The 25,814-nt window shown below is 39.3% G+C and overlaps 1 protein-coding gene across 1 annotated transcript in view; it reads right to left on the bottom strand.

Annotated features, from left to right (window-relative positions):
* Positions 1-25,814, bottom strand: part of HTR4 (5-hydroxytryptamine receptor 4) — a 175,984-nt gene that overhangs the window by 34,407 nt on the left and 115,763 nt on the right. Inside the window, exon 5 of the mRNA XM_040241546.1 lies at positions 23,869-24,437. Within this exon, the coding sequence (XP_040097480.1) occupies positions 23,869-24,437 (569 nt within the window). The remainder of the gene's footprint in view (positions 1-23,868; positions 24,438-25,814) is intronic.

Here is a 25,814-nt window from a genome sequence, read left to right as displayed (position 1 = left end):
TGACACGGACATAAGGAAGAGCAAGTAGAAGTCTGTGATGGACACGGGAGGACGCACAGTTGGACCCAGACTCTGGGTGGAAAGTGTATTAGTGTCTGGCACAGAGTAGGACAGAGATGAGCCAGTGAGCAGTCTGAGCATGGCTGTGACAGACATGAACAAGCAAGAGATGCATGCTTTTGGAACAGAACTCTGACCAAGGCAGGCGCGGGGAGGATGTGTTTTGGCAGTGCATGTGAGCAGGCACAGCAAAGAAGGACTATTTGGAAACGTCTATGATTGAGATAGGACACAGTGAGCGATCCTGTTTGGAACACGAGCAAGACAAACCAGGCATAGTAAGGGTATATATCGGGGACAACAGAGACTATGAGGCAAGGGTGACTATGAGGCCAGAAAGAGGGAGTGCTAGGAAATAAAAAGATCCTTTCTGGGGGGATCTCTGGAGAAGAACCTCCCAGTGAACAAGGGGGCCATCCTGTCCCCTGCCACCTGCTAGAATCCTGGAGGAAAAGCTCAATGGGCACAGGGAGCCTACACCAACAGATGGAATGCTGGGTGAAGAGGACACCAGGTGCAGTCATGCACAGGCAGCAGCTCAGGACCTGCCCTCTCTCGGAGGGATGGCTGTCTTCAGGGTCACTGCCCCAGGGGCCTAAGTGTCACTGGGCTGTGCGGCCACCAGAGGAGAACTTGCTGGGGGGTGGGACTGACTCTCCCATTGGCCACCACATTCCACTGCATCCCTAGAGAGGGGAAAAGATCACAGAACCTCAGAGTTGGAATGGACAGATAGTCTGGTGCAAGAACCCGCCCACTGCAGGAAAGCCCCTTGTGCCATGCAGACAGGTGGCTGTTTAGCCCCTGCTTAGGAGTCTCTACTGACCCACCAGGCCATATTATTTTTGATCAGCTTTAGTTATTAGAAATAGCTTATTAATGTTTTGCCAAAATGAGCCTTCCTACAGCTTCTACCCAGTGGAACCACGATGCCCTCCAGGCCCACTCAAAATTCTTCTCTCTGCTAATTATATCCTCCAAGTTTTCTCTTCTCCAGGCTACACATTTCCATTTTCTCTAATAGTTCATTATATATTATGGTTTCCAGATGATTGCCCATAATGGTCACTGTTCTCTAAACACAATCCTTATTGAAATTATCTCTTATGGAATACAGAACCAGGAAAGAGCCCAAATCTACATGGTGAATCTGATTTATGTCACAAACTTTTCATCATCAATTTAGTTTACTTCTATGGATGTGATTAACATTAAGTTCATTTCCAACAATAATATTCTATTGGCTACGTGTTCAGTTAATTGCCAGGTTTTCTCTTTTTTGATACAAATAGCTGTCAATTCCTGTGGTTCTTTACTATACTGGTGCAATTTTTATTTATGTGTATATTTGTTTATTTATTTACTCATTCACTTATTTTGCCAAAATATAGGACATTACATTTGTCTCAGTTTAATTTCATTTTATTGATTTGGTATCATTTTAGTCAATTGAGGTCATTCTAAATCATAACAATTTCAACATTCAAGATAGGATTATTTAGCACTGACTCAAGTGAGACTTTAAGCCTTCTACAGGCACAAAAGAAGATCAGATATTTGGAACAAGGGGACACATGTACACCCGTGGCTGATTCATTTCAATGTATGGCAAAATCCACCACAATATTTTAAAGTAATTAGCCTCCAATTATAATAAATAAATTCATCTTTAAAAACATGAAAAAAGAAGATCAGATAACTATTGCTACCTAGATCTTTCAGTTTAGTATCATTTGCCTTTTCAGTCAAGAGAAAAAAACTATTGATCAAACAGGGATAAACCAGAACCTGTGGTACCCCAACACAGACTAGCCTTCCAGCAAATGGGTAATTATCAGGGTGCCTGAGAATGGACCCACCCATGGAAGGCTTTGTGCAATGCCTTGCTGAAATGTCTCTGTCAAGCAGTAAGTCTGTCCTAATAGATAATGAAATGAGTTGACATGATTTTTTTTTTTAATGAAACAACACTGATTCTTGCATACATACCATTGTGTAATAACTGTTTTCAATTTTTGGTAAGGTCTATTTCAAGTTGTGAGGCTACAGTCTGGACTCTATTTTATTCTTTTCTTAAGAACTAGGGCAATATTTACTGATCTCCAGGCTGCTATAAAACCCTGAGTCCACAAAAGAGCACCAGTCAGAGGTCTCATCAACCAGTTCCTTTAATCCTCTGAGAAATATTAATAATACATCTTGGCTCAGAGACAGTTAAAAGCTTTCCATAAATCTCAGGCAGCAACTTTCTCCCTGTGATGTTCTCTTCTTTCCAGTTGGAAGACTATTCTTACTGAAGCAGAATATGTAAGATTTCTTCCCTAAATAATGAGAGCTAACTATTTTTGGGTTTTCTACTTGCTCTGAACATAGCTATTGATTCATCCTTAGTTATATTTTCCTTCGTTCAGATTTTTCACATGCCATTTTCAAGCATGAGCTCCCTAGAAAAACTCAAAATGCAACCTCATGTCTTTACATACCCCTTATATTTTCCTCTGTTTTTATTCACTACATATCTATTAAAAGAATGACTGAATAGAAAGGAAGAAACAAAAGAAGGAGAGAAGGAAAGAAGAAAGGGAGAAAGGAAGGAGGGGAGGGAGGAGAGAGAGGAGAAGGAAGGGTTTCTCATTTCTTACTGGCCAAATTCCCTTTGTATCATACTTTTCATTATCATTGCTGCTGCTAAGTCGCTTCAGTCGTGTCCGACTCTGTGCGACGCCATAGACGGCAGCCCACTAGGCTCCTCTGTCCCTGGGATTCTCCAGGCAAGAATACTGGAGTGGGTTGCCATTTCCTTCTCCAACGCATGAAAGTGAAAGGTGAAAGTGAAGTCTCTCAGTCGTGCCCGACTCTTAGCGACCCCATGGACTGCAGCCTATCAGGCTTCTCTGTCCAAGGGATATTCCAGGCAAGAGTACTGGAGTGGGTTGCCATTGCCTTCTCCGTGTTTATCCACCTATTTCATTATTATTAGCAACAATAAAAACAATCACTCATTAGGGTAGCGCCTGTGTGTCAGGGCCTGGGCTGAGTCTGTTATATGCATTAATTAGTATAGTTTATATCCATTTAACAGACAAGGAAACTGAGTTTCAGAGTTAAGTAATTTGCCCAAATTTATTCAGTTAATAAGTAAATCAGACCTTAAAAATTCTGGTCAGTTTTGATTCCAAAATCTGGACCCTGAATTGTCCTGATACACTGTCACTCATCATCTCAAGAACCATTACTGCTAAGTTCAGTATTCAGGTTCTGTGTCTCCAGCATTTCCATGTCCCATTATGATGGACTTAGGGTAAAAGGAATATACACATGGGTGTATACTACATCTACTCCTCCTATGGGAAGCCTACAATATGATGTCTTCTTTTACTGAAATAACAGTTTGACTGGGACACTAACATGGAACTCTTTCCTCTTGCCCACTAAAGGAGCATCTTTGCCAAGAGGTGCACATATTTTCTGTGATGCAGAACCAGGGAGACTAGGTGGAAAAGGGAAAAGAAACTGTGAAGTCAGGATAGCAGAGAGAGTAGAGGAAGGGGTTAAGTGAGTAAGCATAACAAAGAATGAGCAGAGGGGATGGAAGACAGAACAGGAAGACCTGGGATACACAGAACCACTGAGTTGGGTGTGTGGAAGGCTCCAGAGCAGTTGCAGAGCTTGGGAGGAGGTTCTTTGAGAAGTATCTCCAAGAGGTTACACTGGTTCTCTCATATAATCCTTCCAGATAGTCAATTAATGATTGAGACTTCTGCAGAATTGCTATTGGATGCTTGGTACCACTCCTTTTTATCCAGACAATATCAGTATAGCTCTTGTCAAGGAGAGAAAAAAGGAAAATATCCCAGCCTCCTAACTCCATGGAGAACTCACAACTGACTCCTGCTCAGCAGAAAAGGAGCCCTGAGGATAACGATGGGGTGATCTTGCATCCTGGTTGGCCTGTGTCAGTCTTAGTTGACACTACTGTATGAATCACAGTTAATAGTTTAATGTCTTCTCCTTTTAAGGTCTTCATTCAAGATACAGAATCATGGTGCAGTGTGCTGTGCCCCAAGAGATATCATTCCCACATCTCTCCATAGAATTTTCCAAGCAAGAATACTGAGGTTGGTTGTCATTTCCTACTCCAGGGGATCTTCCCAATCCAGGGATTAAACCCACATCTCCTGCATTGGCAGGTGACTTCTTTACCACTGAGCCACTGGGAAGCCTCATACAATGGGAACATGACTTTAACATTCAGTGAGTGCCTTTTGCTTTCAATTGCAAGGCCACCCTATTAACTAAGCAATGCAAACAGCAAACCAGGAGACAGTAACCTGGATTCTGATGTCTTTTTAGCCTTCAGTCATGGCATGCCTCTGATGACTGAGTCCCTTTCCTGAACCTCACTTTTCTCATGCCTTAAACCAGGAGGGTAATCTATGAGATCCTTTGTAGCTTTGACATTCTGGTTCTATGCGTAGCAGAGATGGTGGGTGACAGATACAGGCCTTCTGACTGGGCACCAGCTGTGTGTGGGACTGTTCTCCAAAGCTGTGGGTATTTGAATTTGGCTTTTAATATTCTATTGTTAGTATCTGATACTTTATATTCTGTGTGGAGGGAGGAGGTTTCTCTGGAAACACAGGAAGATAATTTTGGGATTTGTATTAAAGAATCTGAAATACCTCAATTTTTGAATCTGTGAAGTCACACTACAAAGCTGTTAAATGTATCTGGCTAAGATAGGACAGGGAGGGGTGGAGATACCACAACTTAAAATGCAGCGAGATCACAACTGTCTTTCCTCAACCATATGCTTGATCAGAAACATTGGCAGAGCCACTCAAAACCCCTGGTGCAAAACACCATTAAAAAAGAATCTCTGATATTTTAACAGATGAGTTTTTAGAATGCAATTTCTTGTTTTAATAGTTTTACTAAAATCCTCTACAATTCATGAAACATTCTTATATCATTATATCATTCCACATATAACCTTCAACATAACTCTGTAAGGAAGGCAGGTAGGTACAATGTAGGGGCATGGATTGACTGATAGGTAGTAGTGGATCTAGTGCTATCAATCAGGTGGCCTGCCTCCCAAATCAGGAATTCTGTCCACTGGGAAACATGGAAATCATTGTACAGTGGGAAGAGTTTTGTGATGAAGTTTAATATGAATGGTTGATGAGACAGAGTTAAAATTACATTTGTTCCAAAAGAAGAGGGAGAAGGAGGAAAAGAAGGAAAAAGAGGAAAAGAGGAGAAAGGTCACTAAGTCACCTTTCACAAAATTGTCAAGAGACTACGTGCATCAGAGTTATCTTGAATACCCATAACAAATCCAGATTCTTAGGACCCATACACCAGACCTCTAAGGACAGTGTGGGAGTAGGGAGTAGGGAGAGGGCAGAGGTGAGGAGGGGAGAGTAGAAATCTGCATTTTCAAATGGTGCTTTCATTTTATTCTTGGGCACATGGAAGTATGATTCCCCGAGGAGGTGAATGTCCAATTATTCTACTCACACCTGAAGCAGAGTTTAGCAACAGAAACATAGGGAAGAGAAAGGACATGTGAATAGGAAGAACTAGAGTTTGAGGCATTCAGTGATTCTTCACAAAGGATCAGAAAGAAAACATTGAATTGCACGCAAACAGTTCATTTTAGCTGGGTGGACAAGTGGTATTTGTTGGCTTTTATGACATTGATGATGAAATGAGGAAAGATTTGGTGATGAATCATAAAAATGAGATACCAAAAAATGTAAATACACAAGAAATGAGTTGCACAAAGCAATATTTTTTAAGGTGTTCTTTATGTGATGAAAAAAAAAAATGACTGGGTACAACTAACTGATAAAAACTAATAGAACTGTTTATAAACAGTGAGCATGTACTGAGTTATTAGTAAGTTCAATGGCTCAGAAGGTGACAGTCTAGGCCAATTTCTTCATTTGTCTTTAGAGCACTATCAACCAGAACAGAATATTGACGCTGGAAGATCCAGTATTTCCCAAATATGCAGTGCTTTCCACAGATGATATACCAAAGAAAGAGGCATAGCATTAAACAACCTGACTGCAGTAAGGAGATTCAATACTTCTTTCACTCATTCTGCTCATTTTAAAGAGAAATACTCAGTTTGGTCCCACTCTGACTTTAGTAAGTCTCTAGTACCTAATAAAACAGAGAGTAGGCCTTTGCTCAGAGATTTTGGCAAGCAATATTATTAAATTTTAATACTAATAAAAATTTATGCAAATAACAATAATTTGCTTTGTTTCCACTGTATTTGTTTTTTAAATTATCTTCTGTATGTGATTTTGCATTTAAAGTCATGATAGAGTTTCCAATTTCCAGAGATCAAATTGCCAACATGCACTGGATCATCAAAAAAGCAAGAGAGTTCTAGAAAAAACATCTATTTCTGTTTTATTGACTATGCCAAGGCCTTTGACTGTGTGGATCACAATAAACTGTGGAAAATTCTGAAAGAGATGGGAATGCCAGACCACCTGACCTGCCTCTTGAGAAACCTATATGCAGGTCAGGAAGCAACAGTTCAAACTGGACATGGAACAACAGACTGGTTCCAAATAAAAAAGGAGTACATCAAGGCTGTATACTGTCACCCTGCTTATTTAACTTATATGTAGAGTACATCATGAGAAACGCTGGGCTAGAAGAAGCATAAACTGGAATCAAGATTGCTGGGAGAAATATCAATAACCTCAGATATGCAGATGATACCACCCTTATGGCAGAAAGTGAAGAGGAACTAAAGAGCCTCTTGATGAACATGAAAGAAGAGAGTCAAAAAGTTGGCTTAAAGCTCAACATCCAGAAAACTAAGATCATGGCATCTGGTCCCATAACTTCATGGCAAATAGATGGGGAAACAGTGGCTGACTTTATTTTTGGGGGCTCCAAAATTACTGCAGATGGTGACTGCAGCCATAAAATTAAAAGACGCTTACTCCTTGGAAGGAAAGTTATGACCAACACAGGTAGCATATTAAAAAGCAGACACATTACTTTGTTCACAAAAGTCCATCTAGTCAAGGCTATAGTTTTTCCAGTAGTCATGTATGGATGTGAGTTGGACTATAAAGAAAGCTGAGCACCGAAGAATTGATGGTTTTGAACTGTGATGTTGGAGAAGACTCTTGAGAGGCCCTTGGACTGCAAGGAGATCCAACCAGTCCATCATAAAGGAGATCAGTCTCGAGTGTTCATTGGAAGGACTGATGTTGTAGCTTAAGTTCCAATACTTTGGCCACCTGATGCAAAGAGCTGACTTGTTTGAAAAGACCCTGATGCTGGGAAAGATTGAGAGCAGGAGGAGAAGGGGATGACAGAGGATGAGATGGTTGGATGGTATTACCGACTCAATGGACGTGAGTTTGGGTAAATTCTGGGAGTTGGTGATGCATAGGGAGACCTAGCGTGCTGCAGTTCACGGGGTTGCAAAGAGTTGGACATGACTGAGCAACTAAACTGAACTGAACTGAGAGTTTCCTTTAAAAATAGATCTATTCAAATTTCAAAAAATGTATTTAAAGATAGATAGCAAATAGCATGGGCAGAATGCTGATGTGGGTAAAAATTGTGAAAATAGCAGGCAAATGACCCAAAAAACCCCTATCAGACAGATGCAAAAACCTAATTGCAGAGAGTAGTGTCTTGACAAGGACGTAAAGCAATGCACCCTCAGGGTAGAAACTCTGGGATCTTAGGCCAGCACTCTTTTTATTATTTTGTGCTCCTTGCAGAAAGGACCCCAGTTACCTGAATTTCAGTTTGGAATGCCTAAACTTGTAGCTTGGACAAAATATATTTGAAGGGGTTCTTTAGTTGCATCACCAGTGTCAGACATGTCCATGTTTCAACATGCCAAAGTGCAAGATCAAATCAGTACACGTGGCTTATTCTAATCCCAATCCACTTCTGTTTATCCATAAGCACATATAATTAAAGTCAAACCAAGTTGCTTGTGAGACTTTTTTCCATTGCCTACCATAGTTCTTGAAAGACAAATAAAAGACTAGAACTTTTAATCTTTGGGGGATCAGACCGTCTGCCTGCTTCTTCTGCTAAACTATTTTGATATGAAAGAACCTAAAAATCTGCACGAGAAAAATGTCTTAAAGGTATGGATCCATGATAAAATCAGCCAGTATAAATTTAAGTGAACGTTTATTATGTGTCAGTGATTGTGCTAGGCTAATCACGGATTATCTCATGTAATTTTCACAACAATCCTATCACAGAGCCTTTTTTTACAGTATCTAGTTGAGTGGAATGAGGCCTAGCAACTCACCCAAGTCAAAGGCTAGGGAGAGGTGGAGCCACAATCTGAACCAGGCAAATTCAACAGCAGCATGGCTGAATGTGCACCTTCACTCAATAAGTACCCTTGACTCTTAGACACTGCAGGTAGGAAATGGCCTGCTTTCTAGAAGGTGTCCAGGTGAGCAAAGAGTGTTTTAAATACATAAAAGTATTTAAGATCCCACAGGATAAGCTGAGTCTCCAAGAAAAAGAGAAGCAGGTGGTGTGAGGGCCCAGAGGAGGAAGTGATTATCTCAAAGACTGGGGGAGTAGGGATCAGGAAAGTTTAGAGCTCATGCTGGAACCATGCCTTAAGGAATGAGTAGGCTTGTGCCAGGCAAGAAAGTGAGAAAGAGCATTTGGGGCAGCAGAAGTAATTCAGAGGCTGGAGAATTCACTGTTTACCTAAAGACAAATGATCAATCTTGCATGCTTATTGCATAGGGAGTTAGGTGGGGGAGAGTTGGGAGAAATGAGTTGGAAAACCAGATTGGGTCAGGCAAGAAGGACTTTATGTGCCCTTCACTATCTGCCCACTGCAAATCACACTATCTTGCTCAAGGTTATTCTATTACAGCTCAATCCAGTTGGCACTTACAGTTTAAAATCCCACATGCCTGAATGGCTTTAACATCCTCTTAAACAATACATGTGAAATAGCTTCTCTGTCTATGGTGATATTATACACATAGTCCCAAAAGAAAACCAGAGGCAAAAATTTTATAATTTTCAACCCTGCCAATGTCTTGCCTTGGGTAATAGTAAGTTACCCCTTACTGGGAGGAGAAACAGACAACTACCTACCAGATAAGTTATAGAAGATATCACTGCACTGGTTGGGATATTTGACCATATTGCTTCTGAAGCCCAGTCCATGTCTAAGAACCAAATGTCCTCCATTATTTCAAGAGTTTTCAATTAACTAGCAAGGAGCATAGCTTAGTGGTTAACAGCAAGAGTCTGAAACCAGATGAATATCTGTTAGAATCCTGGCCCACCACTTGCCAACTATAGGATAGTAGCCAAGTAATTTAACCTCTCAGAGTCTCAATTTTCCCATCAGTAAAATGGGGATAATAATACTTGCTCCATGGGTTATATTAAGAATTCCATGAGATGATATATGTAATGCACTTAGCTTAATCCCTGACAAATAAAACCAACACTCAGTAAATGGCTGATGCTAAAATAATGATAATAAAGATGGTGATGTCTGGACCAGGAACCAAAGTATTCATAGGCAACTAGTTGGTATACATGACAATCATACACACACATACACACACACACACACCTTCCCCCATAGTCAGAAACTCAAAGCAGACAATGCCAATTCACAAATAGAAGAAAAATTTCATGATAACAGCCAGCAAAGGAAATAAAGTCTGAGAAGAATAAAAGGAACATGAGTAGGCACCAAATATGTTTGTTTGTCAAGTTTATCAAAATACAGACCCATTTCTTAGAGAATAAAAACCTCTCCAAGAATAATTCTAACTGCGAAATGTTTCGAAGAATCTTATAAAAAATGAGGATGAGAAAATAATTCGGAAATCATCTTGTGGAAAGCAGGTTCTTGGCTCTTTGGTTGAACATAACCTGGAGCACACTCAGATGTCTGTTTACATAACCAGAAGCCATCCACCAGCTTTCTTCACCTAAAGGTTAGGGGTGATTTCACAGAACTTCTTGGAGGACAGAAGCTAGAACTTTCTGCCTCACTCCCTTCCCCACAGTTCCCCTTTCCTTGCAGTTGAAGTAATTTTCCTTCTCCTTCTGAATTTCTTGTTCAGGAACTATCCTATACCTTATGAAAAGGATATTATGTGATTTTGACCCCAAACCATTTCCCCTGAGACCCAGTTCTGACAACGAACCAGTGTTTCAGAAATAGGAGCCTTGTCTTCCCAACTTAGAGTTCCTGCTTTTTTCTCCTACTGGATGATGATTATGAGAACACAGTTCATCAATAACTTACTTATTCCAGGCTCCATCTGTATAATATCTCACATCAGCCTCATAATAATGTTATGAGGCAAGAATCATCTTTACTCCCACTTTTGCATAGAAAGAAATGGGGGCACCAACAGGTCAAGGAACTTTCCCAGGATCACACAGCTTCAAAGTAGCAGGACCTGAATTCAGACAGGCTCATCAAATGCCAAGTCCTAATCTTTTTTTAAAATATAAATTTATTTATTTTAATTGAAAACTGGAAATAGAACTGCCTTATGACCCAGCAATCCCACTGCTGGGTATACACACCAAGGAAACCAGAATTGAAAGAGACACGTGTACCCCAATGTTCATTGCAGCGCTGTTTATAATAGCCAGGACATGGAAGCAACCTAGATGTCCATCAGCAGATGAATGGACAAGTCCTATTCTTTTAGCCCCAATACCAAACTGCTTCACCAGTGCTCTGATTTCCTCTGGATTGGGATCCTGCCTTATTACTTTCAGACCAGTGAAGTCTGAACAGTCTTAACTGTTCACATGTAAAAAAGGAAGAACATGAAAACCAGGATGAGGGGATGTTTCTTGAATCTCAATCCTTCTCCTTAAAAATCTTTATCAGCAATTCCTTTCATATTAAAGCTGCAAACAATAGACATTTATCTTGGTGGGTGGATATGACATTTTTCTCAGACAGAATCTCAGGCATAAAATCAGCTGCTTACCACTGAGCATCTACAGAGGCTGGGAATGGATTCCTTCCTTGCACGCATGCATGCTCAGTTGCTTCAGGTGTGTCTAACTGTGTGCAACCCTATGGACTCCTACTCTCTGCCAAGCTCCTCTGTCCATGGGATTCTCCAGGCAAGAATACTGGAGTGGGTTGCTGTGCCCTTCTCCAGGGAATCTTCCCAACCCAGGGACTGAACCTGCATCTCCTCCATTGAGGATGGATTCTTTACCATTGAGCCACCAGGGAAGTCCAGATTCTTTCCTCAGGTGCATCTAAATTTCCTACCAGCCAGAAGAATCATAAAAGAAAAGAGAACTGACAGCATCACTCTGGCATATCTCTTCCCACAAGTAACCTTTCCAGAAAGTCTCCAGCTTCAACTAAAGAAAATACTACGCTGGCTGAAGAAGGTTTGCTCTCTCTTGTGTTTAACTGCACTGTGGGAGGATTTTGTGGATCTGTAACTCACACAATCACAAATGAAGGGTCTGAGAACATCTCCTTTGACCTCCCGCCCCTTCCTTGGCCAAGCTGACTAACGATCAATCAATGCTTCCAGTGACTGGTGATCATCCAATTTTATCCTTCTACTTTATTAGGAACATCTTAGTAAGCAGTCCGTTCCATTTTGTGCTGAAATATGTGTCCTTAAAACTTCAATCCTTTATAACTACCTCTTTTCTTTGGTGTTGTTGTTTAGTTGCTAAGTTGTGTCCAACTCTTTAGGATCCCATGGACTGTAGCCTGACAGGCTCCTCTGTCCATGGGATTTTCCAATCAAGAACACTGGAGTGGGTTGCCATTTCCTTCTCCAGTGGATCTTCCCAACCCAGGGACTGAACCCATGTCTCCTGCATTGGGAGATGGATTCTTCACCACTGAACTACCAGGGAAGCCCACCTCTTTCCCTTGGGATCCTGCAAAACAAATTGGTTCCCTCTTCCTAAAACAGTCCTCAGATATATTAAAAACAACTCTTATGACCTGAATCATCTTTGAGCCCTATGCTCATCATCCCTCATTCCTTACATTATTCTTCACATGGCATGAATATTGCAAAAAAAAAAAAAAATCACGATGTTTATCTTCTCCTGGAGACACTCTTGTTTGTGGACACCCAGAATAAGATGAAGCTTTACCACTGCTATGCACCAGGGCCGAGTGTCACTACAGAGAGGACTAAGCACACATTTACATGGTGGTATGGTTTTCTAGTGGGTCTCTTAGTGTGCTTTGGAAGCGATTCCTTCCTGAACAGCTGCTCTGACTAAATCGGGAGGGCTGTGTCTCTGCCAAGTACATGCTGTAAGGGAACAAGCTTGTAGAGCCTGCCTCATAGAAAGGGCTTATCTGCAAGCTTACTGCCGGCACTCTAACCACGGACATTCAGAGCTCTTCCTCTCACAAACACCTGTCTTTTACAGGGGTTTCCACTCCATTGTCCTGTCTTGGGGGTGGGTGTGGATTAAGAGGAGTCAAATGATGCAGGGGCTGCACGGTAGTAGGCAGATAACAGCATACAGAACTCCTGGCTCCTGCTATCCCCTGGCAGAGGTAAGGAGTTTCTTTGTTGCAAAGCCCAGAGGATTAGTTTAAAGCAGGGTTTCTCAACCTCAGATTTATTTTGAAATTTGGGACCAGACAATTCTTGGGAGGAGTGGGATGTCTCATGCATTCTTGGATGTTTAGTAGCCTCTCTTGCCTCTATCTATTGGCTACCAGTAGCATCCACTATTTTTTTTTTTCTTTTTTGGCCATACCATGCAGCATGTGGAACTTTCCAACCAGAGATAGAACCCATGCTCCCTGCAATGGAAGCACAGAGTTTTAACCACTGGATTGCCAGGGAAGTCCAACATCCACCAGTTGTTAAAACCAAAAATGCTTTCAGACATTGCTAAATGTCCCCTGGCAAACAAAACTGCCCCTAATTGAGAACTGCCAGTTTAAATCTAAACTATCTCAATAGTTTAAGACATGGTGTTAGTTGCTCAGTCGTGCCTGACTCTTTGCAACCCCATGGACTATAGCCTCTGTACATGGAATTCTCCAGGAAAGAATACTGGGGTGGGGAAGCCATTCCATTTTCCAGGGCATCTTCCTGACCCAGGGATCAAACCTGGGTCTCCTGCATTGTGGGCAGATTCTTTACTGTCTGAGCCACCAGGGAAGCCCCTTAAGACATGGAGCTAGACCTAAACTTGAAGCATTATCTACTTCTACTTTCTCATTTTATTGCTGCAGAGAGAAATGATAGCAATGAGCAAGAAATTAGAAGACAAGTTTCACTTGTTTCAGTATACTAATGGTACTCAATCCTGCTATATACATTAGAGCTCCTAAAACATATGCATTTCTGGTCCCTAACCAGACCAATTAAAATAGAATCTCTACATGTGGAAGCCAGGAGCTCCCAGTGACTCTAGCATGCAGCCAGGGTCAAGGGTCAGAGACTCACATCGCACTGCCTCTGTGCTTGCCTCCAATAAACCACCTTGAGCACCTCTGGAGTTGGGTGTGGTTTGTGGTTTGCCCTGCAGGGTGACATGCACAGTGGGGCACCAATCTCAGAGGCCTGGTACATGGGACCCTAATACCCTAGAAACAAGAGCACTTGCAGGGCAAAAGGGGGAAAACAAATACACATAGTGTGTAACCAATTTGTTCAAAAAGCTAGCATGTTTTGCACTGGATCAAAGAAATGCCTACAGGTAATTTAAAAGCCAGAAGTCATATTCAAAATAACAGTCCCAACTGTTTAGCACAGGGCATGATGTACTCAGGAAACAAGTCTTGTCTCATGTTGTTTAAACAATTATTTATAAACAGTGTGATTAATTTCATTTCATTCATTTCTGGCTTTTCTCCTAACAGAGGAAGCTCAGCCTTCCTTGTTTAAGCAGTGTTTATAACATAGAGATTTCTATTGACTCATTCGTCAAGAAACACTTATCAGGAAGTTGAGAAAATAACTGGATAAGTTGTTTGTTTTAACCAAGACATGAGCAATGTTATATCTACAATTATAATAACAATGGTCATGGCAGCTTCCATTCATGGAGCACTTTTCTGTGTAACAGAAGCTGGGCTCAACTCTGCACATATGTTATCATATTTAATCTTAACAAAAGTCCTATGAGATGGGTTCTAATAATATCACTGTTTTCAGTTCAGTTCAGTCGCTCAGTCGTGTCCGACTATTTGCGACCCCGTGAACCACAACACGCCAGGCCACCCTGTCCATCACCAACTCCCAGAGTCTACCCAAACCCATGTCCATCGAGTCGGTGATGCCCTCCAACCATCTCATCCTCTGTCACCCCCTTCTCCTCCTGCCCTCACTCTTTCCCAGCATCAGGGTCTTTTCAAATGAGTCAGCTTTTCGCATCAGGTGGCCAAAGTATTGGAGTTTTACAGGTGAGAAAATAGAAGCCTAAAGATGTTTGGCCACATTGCTAAAGATTATATAGATGGTAAATGACAGATCTGAGACAGGACTGACAGCCAGGTGTGTCAGACTCCAGTCCCTACAGCCGTTATGCTACATTGGGTCGAATGCCTGTTTGGTTACAAACCAAAGCTCACCTTCCTCTGAGTCAGAGACTGGAACTTTTCCTTGACAATATGTCTCAGTGGAAGGGAAAATGTTTAGGTCTCAGCACTTTAGCCCAGAAGTGGGCATCCTGGAGGGCGCTTAAGCCATTTGATTACCAAACTTTTGCAGGTACACTCTGCAAACAGCACTAACTTTTCTAACCCTGAGTATTTGATGAGGCAAGTGGAGCTCTTGTGATGTTATTCTCACTATCTTCTAGTGTGATATCAACAAGAACCATGTTTTGTGAGAGCTGCCTCAGGTAGAGATGGGACAAAATTGAGGACAGGGCCAGCTTCATGGCTGTGTGATCAGAGCAATCACATAGGAACTCAGAGCTTGCTGTACTGCACTGCTTGTCCTCATCTCGGAATTTACAATAACTTTATCTTTGAACTTGTGAACACTGAGGGACAATGAGGCATGCACGTGAGCACAGACATGTGCAATGTGCACGCACACCGTAGTTCCTTGCTGCCTATCACATTAGCGATGCCCCGTGAGCACAGAATTCTGGTAGACCCACCGAACATATGAAGTTTAGTCAGATTCAAAGCAAGCACAATGTGAACATATAATTTATATGAAGTATTTTCTATTCTCCCATTGTCTTTCTGTCAGCAGCTTTTTTAACATGCTTTACCCTGTGTTTGCTGAGTCTTGCTGAATTTCCACAGAACATGGGTCCACTATGAGTCTGCACCCATGTTTCCTATCAACACATCTACCAACACCAGCAGATGACTGGTGGCCCTGAGAGTAAATGTTTTCCACCTGAACCAGAACTTGCCGGATGCAGAAAGAAGGCAGTGATTGTCTAAGGAAAAGAAACCATCAAGGAACCCTACCATGTCTCTTTCACAGTGTTACTCTCCTGTATTAGCCAAGCATTTATGTATAAAGTACTGACATAGAAAGAAAGGATATGATAGAGCAAGTCATGGTTCTTTTCTCTGCAGTCCTTCTTTACTCCTCAGTAAGCTGAGAGGAGAATGTTAGTAGAATATGCATGCATCAAGAAGTAAAATAAAAATAATTGCATTACTTTTATGCACTGTCTGGTAAAAATAAAATAAATAAGCATGTCTGAATTTCAAAATACAATTTGTGTAGTTATGGTTATTCCACATACAAGTTAAACGCTCTTATTTTTGCATTTAACACAGCCACTGCACAGCATAAAGATAGATGGTAAATTTTCTGCTAATAATTTAAAAATGCATTTTGTTTTTCTACTAGAGAACAGGTAAGTAGCAAATAAAATACATATGACAAATTAAGAGAAAGACTGAGGAGGAAAGAAAATGGCTTTACATTTTAATACTTTTAAGAGGAATTTGTTCCTGCCCTTTGAACCAGAAGCCCCACATTTTCATTTTTTACTGGGGCTACAAATTATGTAGCCAGTTCTGGAGGTGACTGAGGAAGAGAAGGCGAGGTCATTCTCATCCATCCTATACTGTCCGAGCTAACAGGGAAGCCCCTCTCATCCATCTTTGACGCCCCTCTCATCCATCTTTGACTTAGCCGGAGTAAGTCTGCATTGACTCAAAACAATGAGATAAATGTTGAATCCAATTGTAGCCTTCAAAGTTCAAGGTAAAGGCCAAAAAAAAAAAAAAAAGGCTTTTAAACGCCAAACAGCTTTTCAACATTAGCAGAAACCTTTAGGGATCTAAAGTAAATCAAACCTAAATTATTTCCTCATCTGTGGGTAATCTTCCAATCTACTAAATGAAAACCTTTATTTAAATACAGAATTCTGATGGGATGAAACTAAAGGTTGGCAAGTGGCTTCACCGTGAATAAAGCAATTATTCCAGTTAAGAGTTAACAAAAAAAAATTTCTTTTTGTGGTGAAAATTTATTTGAGTACACAGTCCTGGTAAATGATAGGGTCTAGGTAGCGGCTGATAAGGGTATCCATCTATTCATTAGACAAATGTATTAACTAAACAATGAGCTACACCCTGTGGGAACTTTTGGGAATAAAATGGACATTATCAGCCCTCAGGGACTGACAGTCTGGTTGCAGATAATAAAGAAGTAAATGAAACATAAATATAATTGAAAATTCTGATAACAGGAAGCAATAATGAACCTGAAGAACTTTTTTCTCCTAGTGTTATTTGGGGGAACTTCATTCTCTTTCTTACTTTCACTTTTTCCTATTTTCACATTTCTCTTTATTGATTCTACATATAAATCTGAATATACTAATCTTGTGCATGGAAATGTCAAAGATTATACAGTCCATCCATTAGAATCATTATATTTATTATTAAGCTCTAGTGGATAATAAGAGTTAATTGTATGAGGAAAAATATATATTGCTTCCTTCCAGAGAGAAGGATCAAATTGCTTTGGAGCAGTTTGTCCACTGGGACTTTTTACGATAAATGAAATAGTCTTTGTTTGCACTATCTAACCTTGCTATATGTAACCACTGAGCTCTTGGAATGTGGCTACCAGACAGGGCAGGTCTAGAGACCTCCAGGTCAATGGAAAGACTTCATCAAAGAGATTGAGGCTGGAGAACAGAAGATGATAGCAAAGTCAGATAGGTAAGAAATTCTTTGGGAAGTGCTGCAGTACTCTTGCCTGGCAAATCCCATGGATGGAGGAACCTGATAGGCTGCAGTCCACGGGGTCGCTAGGAGTTGGATACGACTGATCGACTTCACTTTCATTTTCACTTTCATGCATTGGAGAAGGACGTGGCAACACACACCAGTGTTCTTGCCTGGAGAATCCCAGGGACGGGAGAGCCTGGTGGGCTGCCATCTATGGGGTTGCACAGAGTCAGACACGACTGCAGTGACTTAGCAGCAGCAGCAGCATCAGGAATGTTCAGCCTTCTTAGAAATTAGGTGAGTGACTTAAGTCTGAGCAAGATCTAATCTTGCAGAATGTCAAGGAAGATACTGAAACCTGGCATGAGCAGAGAAACTCACCCCCGAAGCTAAACTTTCCATGCAAATTCTGCTTGTGTTCCCTAACTTATAAATAGTCTGCTCTTATAATTATCTCCCCCATGAGGACAGAGCTTTGCAGTTAGCAAAGCAATTTCACATACATTATCTTGTTTGATTTTCACAGTGAGTTAGGCAAGAAAGGAATTATTTACCCAAAAAGCCCAAACTGGAATTCTCAGTGGATTTCAGGTAGAGAAAGATCTCTGTTCTGAAGTTACTGTTAGCAAGCCAAGTCCCTACTCTGTCAGGGATCATCTGAACTAATCAACATAAATAGAAGAGAAGCTAGACCACGGGAGAAGAAACAGAACCATCCTTCATTCCCCTGTCAAATCACACAATGTTCCAGGCACTTTACTAGGCTCAGAGAACACAGTAGTGAACAAGACTGGCAAAATCCTTGGCATTTATCCAATACACAAAGAACTTCAGAATCAAATCCCTATATAACCCCACATCAATTCAACATGGCTTATTCCTATCATCTGTCACCCAGGTGACTATACATGGTCTCAGTCTATGGGTCCACACTATGCCTCCCAAGTGTGGAGCATCACTTGACTTAAAGAATGACAGCTGAAGCAAGCTTCCAAAGGAATATTCTCCCATATTTTACTGGTTAATATCAGATAAATTCTTCCTTTTGTCATTTGAATTTTGTATACACAATGTTGACCAGCAGAAGTGAAAAGGCATCATTTTCTTTTTCCTGACTTGAGTAGGAAAGCAGCCAATGCTTTCTCATAAGGTTATTTCTTCCTTTCTCTGCCATTATATTTGATGTGAGTTTCCTATAAAGTGACTTCTAGAAGACTAAGAGAGATATTGGCAGATGGGGAAAACCTAGCTATAGAATCAGGTTAAAGACATGACAAGGAGAGAGAAGCTGGCTCCAGATTCACTAACAATTTATACACAGGATGAACCTGTTAGAATCCTGCTCACATGGTACTAGCATTATGCCTCTTTCTTACATATGTGTGCATACAAATTAAAACTGCCCCAAGAAACATTCATATGATATAATTCATGTTTGGAAACTATTTTTTTTAAAGACTGTATAACCTACATATCTGGACAAACTATTTCATTAGATAACCAAATGGTATCTTCACTTCTGTTTTGATTGTGGGCTGGATATTCCCAAAGAAGATAATTATCCAACAGAAAACAACCAAACACAACTGCAGATTATTCTGCTAGTGTGGGCACATTAGTCAGTACAAGCTGAGTGACCAAAGTTCTCGAAAAATGTCTTGCAAAAATGGCTACCCAACTGCCTGTTTAATAATAAAATGTCATGTAAGTCAAAGGGCTGTGAAAATAGGACCAAGTATGAGAAATCTACTGTTTTAAACCACTGAGGCCAGATTGGCTTGTTTTTAATTCAACCTGGAAAAGTAAAATTCCATTTTTTCAAAAAGATTTTAAGAGGAAAAAAGGTCAGAGTCTCAGAGTGCTGCCATTAACTGGCCCTCCTCAGTGTGAGTCTTGGATTGTAGACTAAGTCCTCTACATTAAGAATCTCAAGGAAGATTTAAAAAAAAAAAACAAAAAACTTTCAGTTTTGACCATGTGAATCTTTCATCAGAATGTACTGATCATTTGGTTATATACTATTTTGTAGACACTGTGTGAGGGGTTAAATGGTATACAGAGAAAAGAAAGCCACAGTTTCTACCCTCAAGGAATAACTAGCCTTATAGGGGTTAAATAAGGAACTCTATAATCTCAAGCAGTACAAATGCAAGAAAGAGTACTATAAACAGGTCACTGCCATTCAGAGGAAGTAGAGAAGAACAAATGATCCAATTGAAAAAACACAAAAAGGGTGTTTTCTATAGAAGAGGTTATATCTATCCTGAGATGAGTTTCTATTAAGTTTATTATTTATTTGAATAGTCAATGTGTGCCCAGGCAAGAAGTCAATATGAGATTACGAAGAATAGACTTATCTGATATAACTTTAGTTCCTTTTTAGAAAAGAGATGGAAAAAATGCCTGAATTTGAACAAGTTACTAATCTTCACAGTTTGCAGACAAGATAGAGAAACATGAGCATGATGGCACAGTTGACAGACTGATAAATATCTCATTGGATTTATCCAAAGAGTCAAGATGAACATGAGAAGTGGTAACCCTATTCCTGACTCTAAGTGGGCTGGACAAGACTGAACTCTGGAGTCAGGAAGAGTAGGATCTTGATTCCAGCTTTGAGCTTCATCATTTACTATTACTTGTATGAGTTTGAGCCAGTTACTTACCCTCTCTAAACCTTGGTTTACTCATCATTAAAATGACAATAATGTGAAAATTAAATGCAACAATGATTTCAAAGTTCTTAAATACAGTAATTGGCACACTTTTCTGGAATTATGTTAGGCATCATGATCATAATCATAATTATTAATGATATGGAAGGAGGTCTCTGGTGGGTGCCCCATACTTTGTCAATAGATGCCTTGGAAGAGGAAACTGACACACAGTTCCAAATTTGACATGGAAAGCTATAAATTTGTTCAGGCATCATCCTACATTTCTGTGATTTATATTTTGCTTGTATGGATAAATTTTGCATTTATTTAGATTTAACTCCATATTTCCAACATTGGCTGATTGGTTTTCCTTTCTAAAACCTTTAAGTCTGCCTTCTAACATGTTAGCTCTCCCTCAGGGCCATTTATTAATATGGTAGATGATAGCTCTACTTATGGAGACACGGAAGACTCAGGAAATTTGTGGTTGGGGTGTGAGAAATAGAAGAATTCTATTCTGGAGGCATGAAATTTGATATTCCAAAGAAACACATAAATGGGGTTGTCAAGGAAGCAAATTGGATCTTGTGGTCTGGAGTTCAAAGGGCAGCTATGACCTGGAGATATAAATTAATGAGAGGGCTGACAGCATGATGATTGCATTTAAAGCTATGGATGCTTAAATCACATAAAGTGAGAATGTAGTTTGAGGAGAGTATTAGGAACCAAGTGCTGAAGAATTCCAACATTTAGAGGCCAGATAGAAAAGCAAGAAGCTGTTAAGGATTCTCAGAAGGTACTGCTAGTGAGTTAAGAGGAAAACCAGATAAATATGGTGTTTAAGAAAATTAACTTAGGAAATTTTTCAAGAAAAAAGCTGAGTCAACTGCAAGAGGTCAAATAAGAAGAGTTTTTTTCAAAATTTGAAACTTCTGTAAGAAAAAAGCTAACCAAAGTTCAAAATCAAGCAGAAGATGGGAGTGTGTTTTTGCAAATTATCTAACCAAGGATTAACATTTGGAATATAATAAAGAACATCCAGAAATTAATCAGAAAAATAGAACATAGTTTTCATACGAAGAACCAAATATAGGAAGGTGCAGTCAATAACTAATTTTAAAAAGGGCCAATCTATCAAATCATCTGGGAAATGCAAATAAAATGAAAGAGCATATTTCAAAGTAGTATATTAATAAAAGATGCATAATACCCATTGAGGGGAAAGAGTAGCAGATACTCTCACAGCCTGCTGATGAAAATGCAAGGTACTATGGTGCTCTGGGAGGTCAGTGTTATGGTAAACATAACTTTCTTAAATGCACATAATTGTCAATAGTGCAGTTTCACTTTCAGTAGTTATCTGAAAGGAATACTGGCACATGCACAAAGAAATGTGTTTCAGGACATTAAAAATAGTACAGTTTGTAATAGCAAAAGATTGGAGACACCTACATATCCATTAATGGGAAGTAATTAAATAAAATGTAATATGTATTTTTAGTACAGAAGATTATGTAACAGTTAAAAATAATGAGTTAGATCTATATGTCTGAGTGGGATGATCTCTAAAATGCATTGTTAAAGAATAAAAAGCAAGGTCCAGAAAAGTATACACAGAATGGCTCCATTTATGTAAAATGAAGAGAGAAAAATCTGTGAATCTGTTTTATGAATATTTGTAAATGCATTGAAAAGATTATAGACTAGTGGTAATTGTTGTCTAGGGGCTGGGTTAGTAGGATAAAAGCTGACTTTACTTTTCATTGCTACAGGTTTTATATTTCATTCATTCATCTGAATTTGTTGATGTCTTACTTGCGGGATTTTTAGGAAAAACACACATTTTTCTTTGAGTTAAAATAGTCAATCTGGAGAATTAATTTTATGATTTGTTAAATTATCCATCAAGCACCATATTGTGCATTTGTTATGTCGCAGAAAATAAAACAGGCAGGATTCCTGTCCTTGCAAGGCTTATACTCTAGTGGATTCAAGTTTCAAATAGTTTTCTCTTCTCTGTATAGGCTACCTCCAGTCTTACAAGATTCTTCACCTCCACAGTGAAATACCTGATACCAATTTCCTGTACTTTTCATGGCCTCAGGAAGAAACAAATCTTAGGAACAAAGTGTGAAGAATATACACATAAGCCATCTCTAAACTGCTCTCTCTGCTTAACAATCATGCTGCAGATTTCCAAAAGCAGGAGGGATAAAATAATGCAGTATTAGTAAAATAGGTTTCCTGGGCTGCCCTGCTGCCCTAGAAACCCTAAACTCCATGACTGTTACTGTGGGGAAAAGGCATCAGTTCTAAACAACTGTCTTAATAAAGGCACTACTAGAACAGACTCTCTAAGTAGTAGGCAACTAAGCTTAAATAACTAAAAGCTCTCTGGCACCCACACAGAAGTTCTTATACACAAACTTCACTTTACTGTAAGATCCTTTCTGCGATACTCATGAAGGCGCAATAATTATTAATAAATAAGAATGCCAGCCTATAGGAGTATCCTTTGAGGCCTTTCCACCAGCTGGAATCTCAACATCATACTAGGATTTAACTACAAGTCTGTTCACACCAGTAGCAGAAAACTGAATTTATGTTTCTGAGAAATCTCTGAAGCAAAGTATTGATATTTCATAGAAATTCCTATGTTTTCTTCTTTTCTTACACATGCAAATGAAAAGTCCCCAATTTTCAGCTGCCAAAACAGCTAAATATTGTCATCATCAGAAAAATTAAATGCTTGTCTCAGAGAAGGAACTGCTCTCTTGAAATTCCTGTGCATCTCAGGACAAAGGAAAAAAATGTTGATGATTCATCTTTGCTAAAGGATAAATGTACTTATCATACATGGCTTTTCACAGCTAAGAACAACTGTAAACCAGGGTAGCAAGAAAATTATCAGAGTTTGGAAAGGGGCATCATGCCTAGTCACTGAAATTCAACTCCAGATTTTCTCCTACCTCCATCAACCTATGTGACCTTGGGTAAATCACCTGACTTTCCTCATATTTCTTTCATATTCCAATGCTGCTTTCATATTCCTCATGCTGCTCATTCTATCTGGAATGCCTTCTCTGACATCTTCTCCAAGTCTAAAATTCTTATAAAATGCTGTTCTGTGAAGTTTTCCCTCATTCCCTTAACCAAATCAGCTTCTTTCCTACTCATATCCCCAGTCTACATTGTCCATACTTCCATTATATCATTTATCATATGGCATTACTATTGCACATTTATCACTTTATTTTATTTTAGCTTATCTTGTTATTTTATAGCCATCTTATGGTATCAGGTTATATGCTATTAGTTCTACTCCTACTAATATTTACAATATTATTAGTAGTATTATAAGCACTTTCTATGTGTCAGGCCATATATGAATACATTACCCCTAACTGTCATAAAAGTCCTATATGATAGTGTTATATTTATTACCATTTTTTACAGGTGAAAAAAGTAAAAATCAAGAAAGATTATGCAAATGATTAGTAGTGGCACTGAGGATCAAAATAAAGACTATTTTACTATGGCTTTAATTACTACCCTAAAATAGTACCTGTAAATAGAAGTAGATAATACATACTATATTCTTACTAGGTGTCAGATTCTGTACTATATGCTTTATACATACTAGCTAATATGATTCTCAAAGAAACACTGTGATGTAGAAATTGTGATTATGATTTTCATTTTTTAAAAGAAATCAAAGGTTCAGAATGGTTAAATGACTTGCCTGAAGTCAAAGAACTCTGGAGGCTGGATTTGAATACAGGTCATTGTGCCCCAGTGCCTAAGTGCTTATCCACTACTCTATTCTATTAACAGATGGGAGAAGTTTATTTTAATCTTTGAAAATACTATACAGATTTTTAAGAATAATTCATCTGGAAACAGAAAACTCGAAAGTTACCTCTTCTGAGTCATGCAATTGCACATAACAAGCCCCAGAGCACTCACCTTAGCACATGTGTGGATCCATTAATAGTTGTGGTTGAACAGGGGACAGTCTGGCCCAAAATGGAAGGTCTTCGGTAGCGTTCATCATCACAGCAGAGGATGATGAGGAAGGCACGTCTAAAAGACTTATTCAAGAAGGCGTAGAGAAAGGGGTTCAACCCAGAATTGATGTAGCCAAGCCAGAGGAAAGCGGTCCACACCTGCCCGGGAACAGTATAGTCTACGAATGGATCCACAATATTGGTGACAAAGAATGGAGCCCAGCAAAGGCAGAAGCAACCCATGATGATGCAGAGAGTCTTGGCTGCTTTGGTCTCTGTCCGCATGCGATGAGTGTTATGCTGGTCTGTGGGTTGGAGCCTGCCCTCTGTGGGGGCTCCTGCCCGTTGTAGCATCTGGATCTGGTGAGCGTGCTCCTTAGCTGTGACATAGATGCGGTAATAGGCCAGCACCATGAGGAGAAATGGGATGTAGAAGGCTACCACGGAGCAGGTGATGGCGTAGGGCTTGTTGACCATGAAGATACAGTACGTAGAGTTAGAGTTCTGATTGACTTTCCTTTTTTCTATCTGAGAGTTAGAGGGAAAGAGGAAGTGAAGAAGTAGGGTGGGTGGAAAGGAATAAAAAGGTGAATAGGAAGAAGCAGGAGAAGAATGAGAAAAATTGTAAGAAAATACAAAGAATAAAAAAGAAGAAGAGAAAAGGAGGATTTGGAAGGTTGAACAAAAGAGGAAAGGAATAGAGAAGGAAAGGGAGGGATCGATAAAAGAAAAGGGTGAAGGGAAAGAAAATAAAAAAGGCTTATCAGCAAAGCTTTTGTTTTTCTTCTAATAAGCCTACAGCATATAGAACCATGATGGTAGGAAAGGAATATGCTTTTGGCTGCTTTGGGTCTTCTTATATCTCAGTATTTCCATAAAAATCTTCTAGAATTTTGATAGGAATTAGAATAGCATGACTGAGGAAAATTGACATTTTTTCAATGTTAAGATTTCCAATTCACAAGCATGATAATTCTTTCTCTTTATGTAAGTCTTTCAGAATTTATTTCAGTAATATTTTACATTTTTGTAGAAACATCTTTTGCCAGATTTAACCTAAATATTTGCATTTTTATTCTAATGAAAATAGTACTATGCTAAATTCATATTCCAAACTGTCTGCTGCTAATATGCAGAACTCTGAAAAATTTTTGTATATTGGCTATGTATTCAACAATTTTGTTAAATTAGTAACTAATATTTCATCTTTAGATTCTTCTGAATGTTTTCCATGAATAATCATGTGATCTGCAAATAATGACAATTTCATTTCTATCTTTCTAGTCTTAATACCATTTTTCCTTACATGTTGAACTTAATAAGATCTCTAGTACAATACTGAATAAGAATGGTAACAGTGGACACCATTTTTCCAGTCCCAGTTTTAGGAGGGGAGATTTCAATATTTTACTATTAAGTATGACATTTGCTGTCAGTTTTTTATCAATGCCCTCTATTTGAGAAAGCTCCCTTCTATTCCTACTGTGATGAAAAAAATTTAAAATTATGATTGTATATTGAATTTTGTCAATGCATTTTTGATAGTAATAAGATGATCATGTGGGTTTTCTCTTCTTTCTTTAATTCATACAGTGGCATATAGTGTTACATTACTGGTATAAATCTCACTCGCTTTGAATATTGTGATATACTAGATTCATCTTAGGAACTGAAAGACTTTTTTTCCACCTATAAACTCTGCATGCTGATGGCTCTTAGTTATCAGTCTTCTCTAGGAATAGATCTTGGTTGAAGAGAGCTGTGTAACCCAATGACACTTCCCTTCCTGAGGTCAGCCTGCATCCAGTGTGAACATACACATGAATAGAGATATGAATAAAAATATGTATGATAAATAATATGCTATTTCATTCATTGTGTACTCATTTAGTATTTTGTCTTATA

The sequence above is a fragment of the Oryx dammah genome, unplaced genomic scaffold (assembly GCF_014754425.2).
Source record: "Oryx dammah isolate SB20612 unplaced genomic scaffold, SCBI_Odam_1.1 HiC_scaffold_5, whole genome shotgun sequence".
Classification (NCBI taxonomy): Eukaryota; Metazoa; Chordata; class Mammalia; order Artiodactyla; family Bovidae; genus Oryx; species Oryx dammah.
This window is presented reverse-complemented; position numbering and strand designations above follow the sequence as displayed.